The sequence below is a fragment of the Pavona decussata genome, unplaced genomic scaffold (assembly GCF_977016875.1).
Source record: "Pavona decussata unplaced genomic scaffold, jaPavDecu1.1 SCAFFOLD_87, whole genome shotgun sequence".
Classification (NCBI taxonomy): domain Eukaryota; kingdom Metazoa; phylum Cnidaria; class Anthozoa; order Scleractinia; family Agariciidae; genus Pavona; species Pavona decussata.
This window is the reverse complement of record NW_028145504.1, coordinates 2,348,802-2,367,500: the sequence shown is the minus strand read 5'-3', so window position 1 is coordinate 2,367,500 and position 18,699 is coordinate 2,348,802. Positions and strand designations below refer to the sequence as shown.

At 37.9% G+C, this 18,699-nt stretch overlaps 1 protein-coding gene and 1 pseudogene across 3 annotated transcripts in view; one reads left to right on the top strand and one right to left on the bottom strand.

The window, feature by feature from the left end:
* The window catches only part of LOC146474745 (uncharacterized), a 77,258-nt gene that overhangs the window by 1,119 nt on the left and 57,440 nt on the right, over window positions 1-18,699 (bottom strand). For 2 of the 3 annotated variants that reach the window (XM_085116457.1, XM_085116458.1), the window contains 4 exons: window positions 3,211-3,357; window positions 2,704-2,881; window positions 1,654-1,847; window positions 1-1,088 (listed from right to left, as the gene is read on the bottom strand). The exon at window positions 1-1,088 is cut by the window's left edge and continues 1,119 nt beyond it. In XM_085116457.1, the coding sequence (XP_084972583.1) occupies window positions 813-1,088; window positions 1,654-1,847; window positions 2,704-2,881; window positions 3,211-3,357 (795 nt within the window). In that variant the 3' untranslated portion in view covers window positions 1-812. The remainder of the gene's footprint in view (window positions 1,089-1,653; window positions 1,848-2,703; window positions 2,882-3,210; window positions 3,358-18,699) is intronic. The other variant, XM_085116459.1, reaches the window with a different exon arrangement.
* LOC146474749 (uncharacterized) lies at window positions 4,131-18,381 on the top strand (annotated as a pseudogene).

The following is an 18,699-nucleotide window of genomic DNA, read 5'->3' as shown; positions in this document are numbered from 1 at the left end:
TGTGTATTCTCATCTATAAAGTCATTCATGGAACAACACCTACTCCGCTTCTTACTCTACTTAGTGACAGAAGTAAATCACTTAACCTACGGGGCGAATTTATTTTTGTACAACCTAGAGTTATCACTATCAAGTATGGACTAAACACTTTTAGGTACTACGGGCCAAAAATATGGAACTCTCTAAATGATGAACAAAGAACTTCTCTGACCCTTAACAAATTTGTAACACGCATCAGAAAGATCACCTTTGACGTATGTAACTGCTCTCTACGCAACTGTTAGACTGTCGTTGATACTTTCCGTTTTAGTGGCACTATTTGTAAAAATGATATCGTATAATGATGTAAACAGCCTTTTAATTTTAATTTATTTGTTTGTTTATTTGTTAGTTATTCTAAACTCCACTTATTAGCTACTTAAGCAAGGAGCACAATAAGCACCAGGTCCTCGAGTATAAATAAAGTTATGGGAATGTTCTGTTATGTTATGTTATGTTATGTTATGTTATGTTATGTTATGTTATGTTATGTTATGTTATGTTATGTTATGTTATGTTATGTTATGTTATGTTATGTTGTGTTGTGTTCTGATAGTTATGTTATGTTATGTTATGTAATGTTACGTTACGTTACGTTACGTTACTTTACGTTACGTTACGTTACGTTACGTTATGTTACGTTACGTTACGTTACGCTATGTTATGTTATTTTATGTTATGTATAACGCTCACACCAACAGAGGGCAAAAACGTATAGAACAACTGATTAAGATGATTATTTAACGTTCTTTCAAGCAATTACTACTAGTAAATCATTTGGTATCACTCCCTTTTTCTGAAGAGCTTTTTGAACTCATGTCCTGTAGAATTCTCAGTATTTCACTCAAAGAATTGTTGACGTCATTGATTTGCTTCTGCTGTTCTCCAACAATCGTCTGAATTTGTTTCTGCCTTTCTTCGATGACGTCAATGCTTTGCTGTATGTTTGGGAATTCAGCTGGTGTCGCCTCGTTCATATTTGCACTTGAAATTGCAGCATTTCCGTGAGCATCCCTAACAGTTCCTTCATCGATTCTTCCAGAACATACCTAAAATATAACATGAGGCATAGTTGATTGAGGCATGAGGGTAGCTATTAAAACCTTTCTGAATTGTATACCGTTTTCTGCTTCCATATACTTCTATATTCGATTTTGGTACGGATTCCGAAATGTTTGAATTATAATCAAGAAACGCTGACCGCGTGCGTACTGATACAATAAGTGCTGCCTGGAAGGCAACGAATTTTCTTCGGAAAGTGAAGTTTTCCGAACGAGGAACGAAGTTCCGTGGGAAATACGTTTTATTCACTTGAAGCCAACCAGCACTTTGGTACTCGTTATATGCAAACAAATATAGGGGAGACCAAACCAGCATACGGACGAGGCAAGGTAGAGAGATATAGAGAGGTATTATTCGAATAAAAAGACTGGGAAATCGATGGTTGAAAATATAACTCAAATTTTGTTTCAAGTAAACACTGTAGGATACATATCCCTTGCAACTCGCCCCGCAAGCTCTAAGTCCCAGAACTTTCGAAAATTTTTAATCTAATTAACGTTCAAGCGGTAGAAACTGGACTTTAGCAAACCATGTATGTTTCGAAACCGTTACCTTGGCCAAAACCCTGATGTGTTTATGGCCCATTCCGATGAATGGGTAGAGCTCTAGTGTTCCTCTCTCGTACTTCATCCTAGCCTCACATATCACTGCTTCGTTTAAGGTGAAAACGACTGGAACTTTCCCATCTTCAAATCTAGCAAACTCGACTGTACAACCAATCAAGTCACCATGATACGCCATTTTACCTATCAGACAATGGAAAGTGAACTTTTTAGTATAGAAGAATGTTAGGGGTCAGAAAAATGCTGCAGGGTGATCCGAAGGAGGCAAACGAGGCTACAAAACAGTTTTTTTTTTTTTTTTTAAAAAAAGAGATCTCGTAGGTCTTTTTTTCTGCTCTTCCTTCTTATTTGGAGTTCTTTCAAGTTCTTTTCAAGGCAAAGAAACAACATTGTCTCTTCCATCATTTTGAAAACTGAATTTTAAAACAGCGATAAACAACCATGGATATCTACATTTATATCCATAAAGGACCCTCAGTGTTTAAGGTTTGTGGTTTTCAAAATTTACCGGGGTTAAACCATAACGTCCACGAGCTGTACGGGATGACTGATGGTCGCGTATGACTGCTACAGCAGAAACTGATTAACTGTTTATTTATCTTGTTAACTTGAAACCAAGTCGGCAAATTCTAGTACTTTCTAACGTACTGCCGCGCTTTTCATTAACACACGGACTCTCGGAAGTTCAAGTTTCAGCTAACCTTTACCGGCGTTTGTCACTGCTGTCAATGAGCCTCTTCGTAAACAAGGACGTCTAGGGGTCAGAAGATCACTTTCTTACGCCGTGATTGGCTGATTTCACTTTGTAGGTTTCTGTATTGTTGCGGTCAGCGGTTGCGCCGTAATTATCATTGGCGGCAGAAAAACACGTATCTTTAGTTGGGTTTCGGATATTGTTGACAGGCGCATGCGCAGTGAGTAGAAAATTTATATAACCGCATATTGTAAATCATGTTATTATAACCAAATTAGGTGTTTCTGTAACGTTAACAAAGTTAATAGCGAATTTACAAGTGTTTGCAGTCTATTTCGTATTCACCTTCCATTATCTCGGTGGCTCCGGTCAATCTCTTTTCACTGGCGTTTCGGATGCGGCCATCACATGCAAAGTAGCCAATAGTATCACTCACTTCGCCTGCTGATTTGTGCAAGTTGTGCGTTGCCCTCACAACGCCAACAACCAAATTTCTCTTCTCGCCGCCATCCTTAATGAAAACCTGAAGAGAAAATGATGACGTAGTACGATTAGACTGGTTTTTTTTTCTCCAATTCCTCCGTAACGAGGGTTGAATTTGATCGCTGCGTTCATACTGAAAGGGGTGGGTTTATCGCCTAGAATTCTCATTAAAAGTTCTCGTGAGGTTCTTTTTTTTTTTTTTGCGTTTTCGCTTTTGACCGTCCGAATGTTTGGACTAAAAGCAGCGGGGAAATAGTTGACGGGGAGGGGATAAGACTAACGTAACGTGTTCATCAACTCCTTGACAAACGTGTTCCTTCAAAACTAGTTCATTTTAGTAATTTCGCTTTGTCGTGTGTTTCCACCTACCTCAAACCTAGGGGAATCTTCAGACAAAGGCCTTTTATATTTAGCTCCATGGAATTCTTTTGGCTCAAACTTGCAGGTTTTGCAAAGGTCCCGACCAATGTATGTAAGCATCCAACCTTCAATCTGCAATCCCTTGCAATCCCAAGCCTACAATTATCCAACAATAAATAAATAATTTAACATCTGAATTCTGCAGTCTCTCATTGTCGGTAAGAGGAACGACAAACAAGGTCATCATCCTGGTCGTCATCATCACTATCATCATTATCATCATCGTCGTCAACATCTCCATTTCAACACGGTTCATTAGTTTAAAATGCTCTTCCATGTATAAATCGCCTTTAAATAGTACGGTATAAGTAGTCTCGTCAATTTCGGGAATTTTTGCTGAAGATGCTCAGAAAAGCGTCTTTTACAATTCAAGTTCAGAAGACTCACTCCCTCGAAAGTCCAAAATTTCCCTCTTACGTAACTGGTCGTTTGGCTTGCTGTCAAACCCCCATTTTGTTTTCTTACTTATGGTCAAACTTGCGCAGTAAGGACGGTGCCTCCTTGTGCTACTGCACATACCTTCCGCGCATCTCAGGATTGTTCCTAATTCAAATGTATTTTTGCGCGGTTTATGAGTATGCGAGGGAAAAAAATCCAAAGTGAAAATGAACCATACATTTTTCAGAGATAATTAAACTTAATTAAATTATTAAATTAATTAAATTAAACTTCTGTGTGCTTGGCTTCATAAGACGAACGGTGGGTGCTAAAAATCCTGAGTTGTTTTCGAAACTTTGTAAAAGCCTACTACGTCCGATACTCGAGTACTGCTCTCCAGGTTGGTGACCGCATCTTAAAAAAACTTAAACACCTTGGAGAAAGTTCAACGCAGAGCATCAAAATGTGCCCTTGGAAATAATGTGGGAGACATGTCCCACGAAGAACGTCTGAAGTTCCTTAAGGAGGCTCGCGGCAGTTTTTTTGGACGTGGGGTGGAAGTTTTGAAATTACAATCTCGCATACAAGATCAACTTCGATCTCCTTCATACTACATCATCATTTCAACATATGATCAAAGTTTATTTTTAGTCGGTTTCCAAGCAACAACTAGTACCATAGCAATGGTAGCGCATAGCCCTTTCATTTTAAACAATGTCGATTATCTCGAAATCTAGCCAGACACTTTATGACGAAACTTTAGGGATTTAATCTACTCAATCTAGATAACTTGTAGGCGAAATAAGAAAAAAATATGTAAAAGCGTTTTCAAGTAAATAATGAATCAATTTTTACGGGGTGATTTTGTTTATTCCCGCATTTTTCACCAATATCTCTGGCAAAATGAAACTTGACACTTTGTCTTTTCTGTTAAAAGGTCATTTCTCATAGCGAAACATTCTAAATGTATATTGAGCTCAATGGGTGTCTCCGATTTTAAGATATTTATGTTTGAAAACAGTTATAAATAAAGAGCAGATGAATGAAAAAGTTCCTATTTTGCCTAAATCGAGATATCTTTAAAATACACCGACAGATTTTTCTGTTAAATTACAAGCGGTTAGAGTAAGAATTCGTTTCGATATTCACTCACGCAAGTTTTAGGCTCAGGAACCAGAACCGGTGTTAGATAAGAAGGCTGAATCTTGGTCAAGTTTCAGTCTTCATTCGCCTTCTCCGAAGAAGAGTTTTATTTTGTTTGCCCCGGTCTATTCCACTGCTATTCACGTGCTTTGAATATTTATGATAACGTGAAGTCGTGCAAAAGGTGAAATTATGTAAATTTTACCTTTTGCAAGACTTCACGTAATCATATCACGTAATTTCAAAACTTCCACCCCACGTCCAAAAAACCTGCCGCGAGCCTCACTTGAACAAAGAAGATTCTTTCCGACGCTTATCTACTGTTATAAGACAGTAAACAGACTTAATGACCTACATCCCTCAGTATTTTTTACGTTTGCACATGATTTTCGGCCCTTCAGAGCAAGTCACCGTTTTAAACTTAAGTTTGCGTGTGCAACTTTGAATAGTTTTAAACATTCCAAAGGAAATTGCTGAGGTGAAAAAAATTGGAACACTTTTAAGAACCGGCTGAGATGTCATCTTGCAAAGTTTTCTAGTGAACACTAAGTTCTTCTATTGTGTTATATATTTTATGCTTGGTATTTTAAACAGTTGTAAATAATTAATGTTTTAATTTATTTTATTATCAGGAGATAAACTAGAAAGGGATAACCTCTTTTATCTCCTTTTCACTTTCCTATGGATTTGTACAAATCGGTGCAAATTTGAAAGCTATTACAACTGTCCCTTTAAATACAGATTTATCTATTCTTGAAGAAATAGAGAGTGAATCGCAATATGCTAATCTGCTAACAACACTATGCAGAGATTTGCATACAACAAGAACTTCTCAAATCACAGGAGACAAAGAGCAAACAGAGCAAGGTGAAAACAATGTAAGTAGACCGGGATGCCTTCCAGACTACAACACTGTTAACAAACCGTCTATGATCAACTGGGGAAAACGAAGTGATGGTTCTGCAATTGCTATACCGACCGCTATCATAACAGATGCCTATAACGAGATTGCAACGTAGAGAAAGAACGTATTTCTTGTGCCATATGGGAAAATAGGAAGGGACTTTATTGATCAAATAACAAATAGCGGCTCCGACAATCAGCACGTATGCCTCAAAGCAGCCTTTGTGCCTTTTGCTCTAGGGCTCCAAAACCAAACGGGAAGTCCAAGGCAAAAGATCATTAAGACGTCTTGTCTAAACGCCTTACGCACTGGAGACAAGGTGAAATCAACAAGCTACAGGGTGTTTCAAAAGTTCGTTCCGATTTAAAGTTGTTTATTTCTTAAACAAATCAATTGTTTGTTAGAACTTTTTCAATAAATTGAGGTAGATAATTTATTAAAATGGGTGGCAATAGCAATTTTAATTGTCAACTTGATGCCTTTGTTTCGATTTTCGCGCCAAATGTACACACGCGCGTTTTCCCGCCATTTTTTCGCGCCTTTGATGCATGTTGTTCCTTTCTCGAATTTGCTGTTATTCTCTGATTTTTTTCCTGGACTTTCTGTTTTCTCTGTTACGAAAATGAAGTCAGACATTTGTTTATGCTAGAGCTCAAGCAGCCATTTTACGATCATCTGGTCATTCAGTCAAAGAAATCGCTATATTTTTTAACAAGACTGAACGTTGGGTAAACAAGTGGTCGAAAAGAGAGTGCTTCGAAGACAAACCAAGACGCGGGCCACCGTCTGTTTTGACGAATTGTGCTCGAAAATCAATCGAGAAAGCGAAGTACAAACGGAACAATTCAACAAGGAAGATTGCCAAGAATCTTCAGCAGAAAAATATCCAAGTTTGGAGCATAACGGTGTGGAGATACATGACTAGGAAAGGATGGAAGGCTTTCAAGCGAAAGAAAATACCTCTCAGTGTTGAGCGAAGAGCAAAGAAAAGCCCGTTTGAGATTTGCCAAGAAATACGCGAAGCTGACAGCAGAGGATTGGGACAATTTTTTAATTCACAGATGAGTGTCCTAAATATCTTTTCCAGTACCCAAATCCAAAAAACGATATTGAGAAAGAAGTCAAACCGTTAACATCAAGGCGTCAGGTTACAGGTGGCCTGATAGAGAGGAAGCTGTTTAGCTCAAAGAAAGAGATGACATTCGTTCAGGATGGAGCACCGGCTCACACTTCAAAGGCAACTCAGAGATGGTGTCAAAAGAATCTGCCAAACTTTATAGCCAAGGATGGCTGGCCAGCGAACTCTCCTGATCTCAATCCCATTGAGAACATCTGGAGTATCATTGACGAGACAACGTACAAAGATCCCGCCCCCAAAACGATGAAAGAGCTGAAGAGGCGACTACGCTTGGCTTTGCATGGAAAAATGTGACTCTTGACACGCTAAAGGAACTCGCACATTCTATGCCTAGGCGATTAGAAAATGTCATTAAAAAAAAAGGCGGGCATTCTGGTTACTAATAATTTGAATGATCGAATGAAAAAAAAGCAAAAAATAATATACCTAATTTTTAAAGAGGTAGTTAAAATAAATAATGAAACGTTAGAAGAAAACAAATCGGAACGAACTTTTGAAACACCCTGTACTACGGGAAGGTAGAATTATTCATGGTTGACATGCGTGCAGCGGTGGAGTAAGCAGCATGGCCGGCCCGTCCGCTAAGATTTTCCTTTTTGTAAAATTTAATGGCCGATTTCTTCCAAAACATCGAAACCAAACGAAGAAATAGATCCTCTTACTCCTCTGCAAAGACACTCCGGATGCAAAAAAAGCCTAGAGGTTCCGGTGCCGAATTCTTCAATTGATACTCAGCAAGTCAACGAAGTTGACGACGAATTCATGGCAGCCTCAAGGATGGTAGAAGATGTACAAGAAAAGCTCCAAAAGATACTCCAGAAACTTGGAAAACTCGATTAAATCGAGCAATTGGTGAACAAATTCAGGATACCCTCGTAAAACTGGAAGCGAGAACGCAATCACTGGAGAGCTTTCAACAGTCTACCACAGCCGACATTTGCGACTTGAAAGAAAGCCTGAACTTCAGTCAAGAAAAGTACAAAACGTCGCTCGACGATCTTTAAAGGCAACGCGAAAACCTCGAAGAAAAGCTAAACGAGCTTGAACGACAAAACAACCATCTCCACAACAAAATTAAAGATGTAGAGACTAAGAACCTTTACCTAGAAGCGTACTCAAGACGCCAGATTCCTCAGGTTTAAAGATTGCAAGAAGATATTGTTGTTAGGAAGACGACTCCGGGGGACAGTTTATAAGATGTATTAAGGAGGCTCGAGGCAGTTTTTTTGGACTTAGGGTGGAAGTTTTGAAATTACAATCTCGTATACAAGATAAACTTCGATCTCCTTCATACTACATCATCATTTCAACATATGATCAAAGTTAATTTTCTCATTGGTTTCCAAGCAACAGCTATTACCATAGCAACGGAAGCGCATAGCCTCTCATTTTAAACATTGTCGATTATCTCGAAATCTAGTCAGACACTTTATGACGAAACTTTAGGGATTTAAACTACTTAATCTAGACTACCTGTAGGCGAAATTAGAAAAAAATCTGTAAGAGCGTTTTCAAGTAAATAATGAATCAATTTTTACCGGGTGATTTTGTTTATTCCGACATTTTTCACCAATATCTCTGGCAAAATAAAACTTGACACTTTGTCTTTTCTGTTAAAAGGTCATTCCTCATAGCAAAACATTCTAATTGTATATTGAGCTTCATGGGTGTCTCCGATTTTAAGATACTTATGTTTGAAAACAGTTAAAATAAAGTGCAGACGAATGAAAAAGTTCCTACTTTGCATAAATCGAGATATCTTTAAAATACCCCGGCAGATTTTTCTGTTAAATTACAAGCGGTTAGAGTAAGAATTCTTTTGGATATTCACACAAGTTTTGTGTGAAACTTGCGTAGATATCGAAAAGAATTATTACTTTAACCGCTTGTAATTTAACAGAAAAATCTGTGGTGGCAATTTAAAGATATCTCGATTTATGCAAAGTAGGAACTTTTTCATTCGTCTGCGCTTTATTTTCACTGTTTTTAAACGTAAATATCTTAAAATCGGAGACACCCATGAAGCTTAATATACAATTAGAATGTTTTGCTATGAGGAATGACCTTTTAACAGAAAAGACAAAGTGTCAAGTTTTATTTTGCCAGAGATATTGGTGAAAAATGTCGGAATAAACAAAATCACCCGGTAAAAATTGATTCATTATTTACTTGAAAACGCTCTTACAGATTTTTTTCTAATTTCGCCTACAAGTAGTCTAGATTAAGTAGTTTAAATCCCTAAAGTTTCGTCATAAAGTGTCTGACTAGATTTCGAGATAATCGACAATGTTTAAAATGAGGGGCTATGCGCTTCCGTTGCTATGGTAATAGCTGTTGCTTGGAAACCAATGAGAAAATTAACTTTGATCATATGTTGAAATGATGATGTAGTATGAAGGAGATCGAAGTTTATCTTGTATACGAGATTGTAATTTCAAAACTTCCACCCTAAGTCCAAAAAAACTGCCTCGAGCCTCCTTAAGACCTTCTGCATGAAATCGTACAAAGAAGAAAGAATTAAATGGACACATTCAGAAAGGCCAGGAAAAATATAATTTCTGCTACCTTTAGTAAGGCAAAACCAAACAAATTATACATTCGAGGTAAGCTTTGGCCAGTAGGAAAAACACTAGAAATTTAGAGGTAATCATGATCATTTCGGAAATATAAAATTTACATAATTATTACAACTGATATCATTTCTAGGAGAAATGGATATTTTCTCCCCGTTTATATATATTTATTTATTTTTATTTTTCCAATAATGCATACTCCATATTATCGATGTAGTATTTGTTTGTGCGGGCGGTGATGCGCTTTTCAGCCGAAGCCAGACCGCCTCATAAGAACGGTGCGCATTGGAAAATTGAGTTTTTACTGGGCCTCGCGATATTGACTCTGAAGAGATCGAGCTACATGGCTCTATCATCAAAAGACCTTAGTCTAATAGCGAACGCCTTTTTGTTGGTTTACGTGCAGTTAAATGTAAGTCTGTTTTCCCGGTCCTGTTTACTGAATCTTGTATACTTCCCAACCCAAGATGAATTTTATGTACTTTGTTATGTGTAGGGCTCAGGGCTCCCACTGATAACAGGGTGCTTGTAGCTCCTGAAGGGACTACCCTGAGCTTTTAAATTAAATAAAGGTGTCTGTCTGTCAGTGTATTTTCGTGTTCTGTTTATGTACATAATTTATTTTGGCTTCTTCAAATGCTTTTTTCTGGTTACGTCCAAAAATAATGCTACGTTATGCAAGGTGTTAGGCGTCATGCATATCTTTACCGCCTTTGAAAATCCTACCAATAGTCTTCATCTACACCTCATTACAATCAACACTTACGTTGATGATTTAGTGATGTGTTCCTTAAATGTGCGAGGGCTGTTGAATACCATGAAAAGGCGTGAGACCTTTCGCTGGCTCAAGTTAAAACTATACGATTTATTTTCTTCAAGAAGTTCATTGTACTAAAGAGAAAGAGATCTTGTGGACTTCAGAATGGGGTTTCTCAGCTGTTTTGAGCAGCTATTCAAGTGGTAGTGCAGGAACTTGTATACTTTTTGAACATAGAATTTTAGGATTTTTTGTGATTTTAGTAGATGTTTATGCGCCAAATGACGATAATCCCACCTTCTTTAAAAGTGTGCTCAATCAGCTTCTCTCTTTCGACTGCGGAGAGATAGTCCTTGGAAGTGATTATAACTTGGTTCTGGAGGTTGAAAAAGGCAAATCTGGGGGAAACCCGACCAGTCATAAAAACTCGTTAAAAGAAGTTTGGTACATTGCTAGCTTGTTAGATCTAGTAGATATATGGCGTGTCCTTAATCCAAACGTTTCAAAAAATTTACCTGGAGAAGGAGGAAACCTGATGTGTACTGCCGTCTAGACTTCTTCTTGACCAGTTCCAGTTTAAGTACAACAATTTCAAAATTAAAAGCGGACATTTTACCTGGCTATAAAACTGACCATTCTCTAATAACACTACATCTCGCAAATAATGTAAATCCTAGGGGACCATGTTTACATACATACATACATACATACATACATACATACATACATACATACATACATACATACATACATACATACATACATACATACATACATACATACATACATACATACAAACATACTTTATTTGATCTCGCAGGTTAAAAAGACTGGCAGCCGTTGGCTGATGTGGACCTGCGTTACTAATTTACAATAATTACAGCTAATAAAAGAGAAAAAAATATTATATATAAAATACCAAATATGTACAATGTACGAGTAAAGAGAAAGAAAAAAGATAAAAATTTTCTGGAAACTGAATACCTCCTTCTTGTTAGATAGCGAGTATGTTGACTTAATCAAGGAAACAATCAATGATGTGGTGAATGATTACAAAAATGACACAGAGGTTGACGCCGTTCTCTTTTGGGACACTATGAAAATGCAAATTCGATCAAGCTCCCTTTACTACGCAAAGAAAAAAAAACCAAAATGAAATCACAGGAGTCGAGCTTAGAAGCCGGTATATTATCTCTTCAAAAGAGACTGGAAGAAAACAATCTATCGGAAACAGACATAACTGACATTTCTAACGAATTAGATATTAAGATTCACCAAAAAGAAGAAATATCCAAATATAAAACTCGTGAAACAGTTATAAGATCCAAGTCTCGCTGGTACAATGAAAGAGAAAAAAACAAAATATTTTCTGAATTTGGAAAAAAGACATTTTAATAAAAAAAAAAACATTGAAAACCTTCAGCTTGCTGACAAGAGTACCATTTAGACGGAAACTGAGATATTAAAAGAGGCAAAATCCTTCTACCCGCCTGATAGATCTAACGTTTTTGCCAAGCTTGTGCTCGAAGGCCCAATCAACTCAGCGATGCGATGCCTGTATCAAACGATCAGTGGTGGTGTGCTAGCGCTAACAGACGAGATCATGACGCAGCTAAAACAGAAACATCCCATTCCACAACCAGCAAAACTAGGTTCGTTACTCTTCGGGCCGATCGACGATGAGTTTCCGGAATCAGTGTACTTAGAAATTAAGAGCGAATGCCTACAAGAATCAAACAAAATCGGAAAATAGCGGCAAAAGTGTAAAAACTCAAAATCGCTCAAACTTTGGCTATCAGTAGTCCACACTGAGTTATTTATTGCAATGTAATTAATTTGTCAAAAAACTTTTTGTTTTGGCAGAAAATGACTATAATAAATTTCGGTGCTAGTCACGAGAAGTTTCGACTTGAAAATTAACGATTTTTAAGCAAGCCCTCTCGCCTTAACTGTAGAGCAAGAAGACATCCACTTATTATCAGCTTATTTTACATCTCTTCTCGATTTGATTGTATTATTTCTATGAAGTTTGAAAAAACTGTGACATCGAGAGGGACCTGAACGTAATCCCACTGTTACTCTATTGAAATGACGAGCTACATTTAAAAGATTATTTACCACGCTACCTTTATCACGAATGGGATGAACTTTTAACAGTAAAGTTAGGAAGAGATGGACTTTTAATTGATGTATCGTTTGTTCTGGGGAAATAAAATCGTTGTCTATAACAGAGCGCTAAAGACCTCTGAAATACAGGCAAATAAGAGATTGCGTGACAGATCGTGACAGAGGTTACAATTGCGTTTTACGGATATTTTATAAGCCCGAACTCGATATTGATGCTGTTCATAAAACAACAGCATTCTCTTTTGAGAATGTAATGGTTTTCCCGTATTATATGAAACTTTGCTCGTACTTTGTTTAAACAAATTCATAACTCCCAGGAAAAAAAAAGTTATGACATCGCGAGACATCGGGAGGTGTTCTTGTCTCAGACTTCTCAATGCTTTAACTGTAGTTTCCTTTCGAAGTTTACCTATTTGTTTGTTGCGGGTGAGATGATTTGTCTTTATTCTATTCGGTTGTGAGAACTACTTACTCACTCGTCTTATTTAGCATGAGATCTGATCATGACAATAAATGTTATTATTGCCTACTTATGACAGCTTTGATTGGCAACAAAATTTCAGCTACTTGTATACAGTATAAATGTCGTCTCGAACAAAGCCGGGGTGATTTTTTTCACACCAAAAGAGGGCAATTATTCGAGCAAAAGCGATTATTCAAGGGAGACGATTATTTCAAATATTGCTCTCTAGAATTTGTGTTCTACATATTTTGTTTTATTATTAAACCGATCAGGATATAATCGCATCAAATAAACTGAAAATAGGCTTTTAAAGTGTTTTAAATTTGGTTCCTTGATTAATTTTCAATGTCAATAAGATATTCTTGGCGTCAGAGCTTGAATCGTCACTGATCAGTTTTGCTGGATAAAAAAAGGAGATGCTGAGAGGGGTGGGGTGAGGGCGATTATTCGAGAGGGGCGATTATTTGAAATATTTTCGTCAAGGGGAGCGATTCCTGGAAGGAGGCGAGTACTCGAAGGACGGGTACTCTTTTAGAACACTGTATTTCATAAAACTCCGGCCTTCAAGTTCTTTCCGCGTTAGGGAGTCATACATGTAAATGGCATATATGCAATAAAAAATTACTGCTAAATAAACCTCCACATTTACAACTAAACGTATGTAAGATCCTAGTCTATTATTCACTGTAACTTTCTATGAAGGTATGTCGTGGTGAATAAATAAATAAACAAATAAACAAATAAATAAAACGGTTTGTGTTTTCCTGCCTTAAAGATTAACAACATGTACTGTTTTCATGACGAGCACTTGCTGGCTTGACAACTGCAGCCCGGCACCAGGTTTGAAATGGTGTCCACGAATGGCTTTTTCCGTTTGACTTTAACTTCTGATGTGTCAAGTCCGAACTGGCTTCACAGATGTTCCGTAACTTTAACACTGAAAGTGAGCTAAGCTTGGTGTTAATGACTAGCTCACAAATGTTGTAGGAGTCATATATTATCGGATGTGAATGCTGCTATCGGTTAGTGCTGCACAATACAAGAAAACTAGCTACAACCAGTTGCAAAAATAGTGAGACACTCCAACCAAAAATCGCCCTTTACCACTTCTAATTGCTGCCGCTCATAAATCTGTGAGACATGACAGTACCCCCCTCCCTCCCCTCCATACAAAGTTGTTCCTCCAAATTTTGAGCGTCATCTTGCATTGCTAACAACATTGATAAGGGGGGGAGGGGGAATGGAAAGCACGTGATCACGGCAACTTCATTTAAGGCCAAATATGTTACAGTGTCTCAAGTCTTTTTGCAACTAGTTGTAGCTTTACAAAGCGCGTCACTCTAAGTAAGAAAGTTCGGTGGGAAAAACTCCATAACTTTTGCGTGGAACACTCAAACTCGTTTATAGCAACACGCTCAAATAGTTCATTTCAAGAGTGAGCAAAATAATTATTTCCGAGTCTAATATTAAACAAAAACTAGAGAATTAGTCTCTGTTTTGCCAGCTTTCTATAATGTGTGATCATTGTTGTTTTTTTTTTTTTTGGTTTTTTTGTTTTAAACTCGTAAAGAAACTCCTCGTAAAGAAACTCGTAATCATCCAAGTAAAGAGACAAATATGTTTACCACTGGCTACGTGAAAATTGGCGAGGGAGAGAGGGAAAGCTTGCATGAAACAAATATGCTGTTAAACATTTTAGTTATCAAACAAAATGATGAAAAATAAAAAAACAGCAACAATAAGAAGGCCATTAATGTATTTCCATCCGGTTAGGTCTGAGTTAAAGCTCTAAATGTTTCCCGAAATACGTAAGATTTGTCATGCGGTAGATGACTGGAACGCTCTCCCAGACGGCATTAGGAACATTTCCAATTTTTTAGTTTTTAGACGTCTTATTAGAAACATGTAGACTTTTTTATCGATCTTATCCTTTTTACTTTTTATTTTTTAGATAGCTATATTTGTAATTTTTTTGTATTCTTACGTTAGATTTATGCAGGGCCTCACTGAAAACCACATTTTGTGACGTGGGCTCCCTGTTAAATATCTTATTATACGTTTGCAATATTTGTCACGGTGCGTCACGCAATCTCGGTTTGATTTTGCGATTTTGTCAGATTTTGAGCGCTCTTCCACAGAGTACAATTAACTTTCATCAGAAAAAATTTTATTTTAGTTAAAAGCCCATTTCCTCCTTACTTCACTTTTACAGTTTCATTGGATTTGTGATAAAGGTAGTAGGATAAATTATGTTTTCAATTTGGCAAGCGATTTCAATAGAGTTACGGGTCCCTTTTATTCTGGTCGGTCTCAGTGTTACAAACTCGATCGATCTTGATGGGAATTAAAAGATAAAACCTTAAAAGGTTGTAGAACAAGCTGATAACAAATAGATGTCTCTTAGCTTTATCAGAAGGGCAAGTGGGTTGCTTCAAAATGACTGATTTTTCAGGCCGAATTTTCTCGTGTCTGGCTATGAAATCAATCTTGGTCATTTTCTGCCAAATCAAAAAGTTATTTTACAAATGAACCACACAGCAATGAATAACTCAATATGGACTACTAATAGCCAAAGTTTCAGCTATTTTCAAAATTTGAAAGTTTGCCGCACAATGTTCGATTTTTGTGTGCACGCGCTCTTAATGGTGAGATGGTCAGGGAAGCTGCTTTGAGAACAAAGGGAGCAGGAGGCCCCTCTGGGGTTGACGCAAATGGCTTCAGAGGAATCCTCGCCTGTAAGTCCTTTAAACAGTCATCTTTAAGGCTATGTGATGCAATCGCAACCATGATAAGGACTCTATGTACACAATACATCGACCCTTCGACCATAGCGTCCCTGGTAGCTAGCCGCCTTATTCCACTGGATAAAGGCGAAGGCGCTGTCAGACCTATAGGAGTCGGAGAGGTAATTAGGAGAATCTGTGGAAAGTGCATAGTGATAGTCGCCAAAGAGGATGTTGTCGAGGCGAGCGGCTCACTCCAGCTGTGTGCCGGACAAAAATCTGGAAGCGAGGCTGCAATACACGCTATGCATGCTATATTTGAAACAGATGACACGGATACCGTACGTCTCACTGATGCTTCTAATGCATTCAATGCACTTAACAGAGCCGCCGTACTGCATAACATCCGCATTCTATGCCCTGTAATCGCAGCCTACACCATTAATACCTAAAGACACCCAGATAGGCTATTTATCGCTGGCGGTAAAGAGATCGTGTCAGCAGAAGAAACAACACAGGGTGATCCCCTTGCTATGGGTCTATATGCCTTGAGCATTCAGCCCTTAATTACGAGCCTACAAGTAGCGTCCAGTGTGAAGCAATGCTGGTTTCCAGATGATGTCAGTGGAGCGGGCTCTATAACAGAAATTAAGAAGTGGAGGGATGTCCTTAGCACCCTTGGTCCAGATTTCGGGTATTTTCTGAACGACAAGAAATGCTGGATTATCGCAAAACCAACCAAGGAAGAAAATGTCAGAGAAGTCTTCAAGGAAAGGTCTATTAATGTCACAGTCCAATGGCAGAAACATCTCGGGGCGGTGTTAGGTTCCTGAGAGTTTAGAGGAATATGTCAGCGAAGAGGTGTCCAATTGGGTCAATGAAGTAGTGACGTTAGCAGAATTTGCTATATCTCAACCACAAGCGTGCTACGCAGCCTACACCTTTGGCTTCAAACATTGGTGTGGACGTATTTTTTAAGAACTCTCCCCGACATTCAGGATCTACTAGAGCCACTAGAGAATGCAATATCTCAGGTGCTCATTCCTGTGATTACTGAGCGCAAGTGTAATCAGCTAGATAGGGCCATTCTAGCGCTGCCAGTCCGCCTAGGTGGTCTTGGTTTTGGAAACCCATGCCTTGATGCAAGCCGCGAGTACGGTTCCTCAGTCAAAGTAACAACACCCCTCGTCAAACAAATCCTATCTCAGTCACAAGAGCTACCAGAAGATTTCCTCGTAAAATCAGCACCACAGGCAGTAACAAGGGAAAGATCAAAGGAACTCGAAGACCGGACAGAGCGTATTAAGGAGATGGCACCTTTGAATTTATTATTATTTCTACAAATATACAAATATAGGTACCTTGTAAGACTAAGCGAGCACTAGACTTGGCGGCGGAAAAAGGATCATCGGCATGGCTTTCAGTCCTCCCTCTTCAAGATCTGGGTTTTAACCTGAATAAAAGGTAGTTCCGCGATGCTGTTAAACTACGCTATAACTGGCCAATGGATGATATCCCTTCCACATGTGCCTGCGGGAAAGTTTTTACAGTTGACCACTCAATGATTTGTAAACTAGGAGGTTTGGTTATTCAGCGCCACAAAGAGCCCAGAGATCTGGAAGCTGAACTCCTGAGTACAGTTTGCAGTGACGTCGAGATTGAGCCAGTTCTCCTAGACATCTCTGGAGAACAGTTAAGTAGAGGATCCAACAAAGCAGAAGATGGGAGATTGGATATCCATGCACGTGGGTTCTGGGAGCAACAACGATCGGCATTCTTTGATGTGAGGGTTTTCCATCCCAATGCTGAATCGTATACAAGGACCTGGAGCCGCAAAAGATCTATCGTACGCATGAGAATAAGAAAAAGCGCCTGCACTCAAGGAGAGTTCTCTACATTGAGCATGGAACATTTACACCTTTGGTCTTTACTACAACCGGCGGAATGGGCAAGGAATGCTTGAGATACCATAGTCGATTAGCGGTGCAAATTGCTATCAAGAAAGGGAAGCAATAAGCCGAAACCACGTTATAGATCAGAAGCCGAATTTCATTCGCACTATTAAGATCTGCACTTGTCTGTCTTAGAGGTTCTAGGACATTACCAAGAATTCAACATGATATCAAGAACGCGGACATTGACATCGAAACTGCAGTAGGGGCTATTTGAGATATTCGTATTTTACTTATTTTTTTCTTCTTTTAATCAAATGGACGTGATTTTAAAATACTGAATTTCATATTTTTTAAACGTTATGACATTTGCCTTTTTGTCTTTTTCTCTTTACAAAAACATTGTGCTTGAAAGTCGTCTTTTTTTTTCAATCAAATATTTAAAAAGAAATCATTACAGAAATTGTACTTGAAAATAGTGTCTTTCATTAAGTCGAGATAAAATTTTAAATAGGTTTTTAACAGTTCTTTCTTTATACTTTTAACGTGTAAATAGCAATTGTTTGGAATATTTATTATTATTATTATTATTATTATTATTATTATTATTATTATTATTATTATTATTATTATTATTATTATTATTATTATTATTATTATTATTATTATTAACCCACCACAATCTCAGAACATTTTCTTTCTGACGACCATAACGCTTCTGACATGCTACTTCTCCCTCTCGAACTCATCAAATCTAATCGTGACAGTGTACGTAAAGCTAGAGACGCATATCTCATCGACAGAGGTCAAGCTCTTGAACCTTTAAGTCTTAATAGGAGAGATGAGACATGAACATTTTTACCGTCTTTCATCTTCCTAAGTTATGTAAAAAACTCATTGTGACGTTTTTTTTTTTTTTCGTCCTCCACGTTGTAACTTTAGCTATTTTGCTCACGCCTATTTACCAGTTGTATTTTCAAGTTTTATATTGTAACGTTTTTGTTTATGTAACTTTAGCCTAGACTTTCAGGACTGGTATCTATTGTAAACTATCTTGCCACAGGGTCAGTCTCAACAATACCCTGAAGAAAAAGGGCCGTGCCTTTCGAAATATTGGAAAATATACTTCCCTGACCGTAATATCAGCCTTGCTCTTTTTCTAGAATATCACAACAGCTTGTGCTGTTTAAAACCGATTTCTTGACTCGGCATTCTAAAATGTTCTGGAATGTTCCGTGGAATGTCCCAGAATGTTCGATAGAATGCTCTGGAACGTTCTGTGAAATATAGACAATTTTCTTAACATGGAGGCAGAGTCCTTGACCTGATCGATACATAGC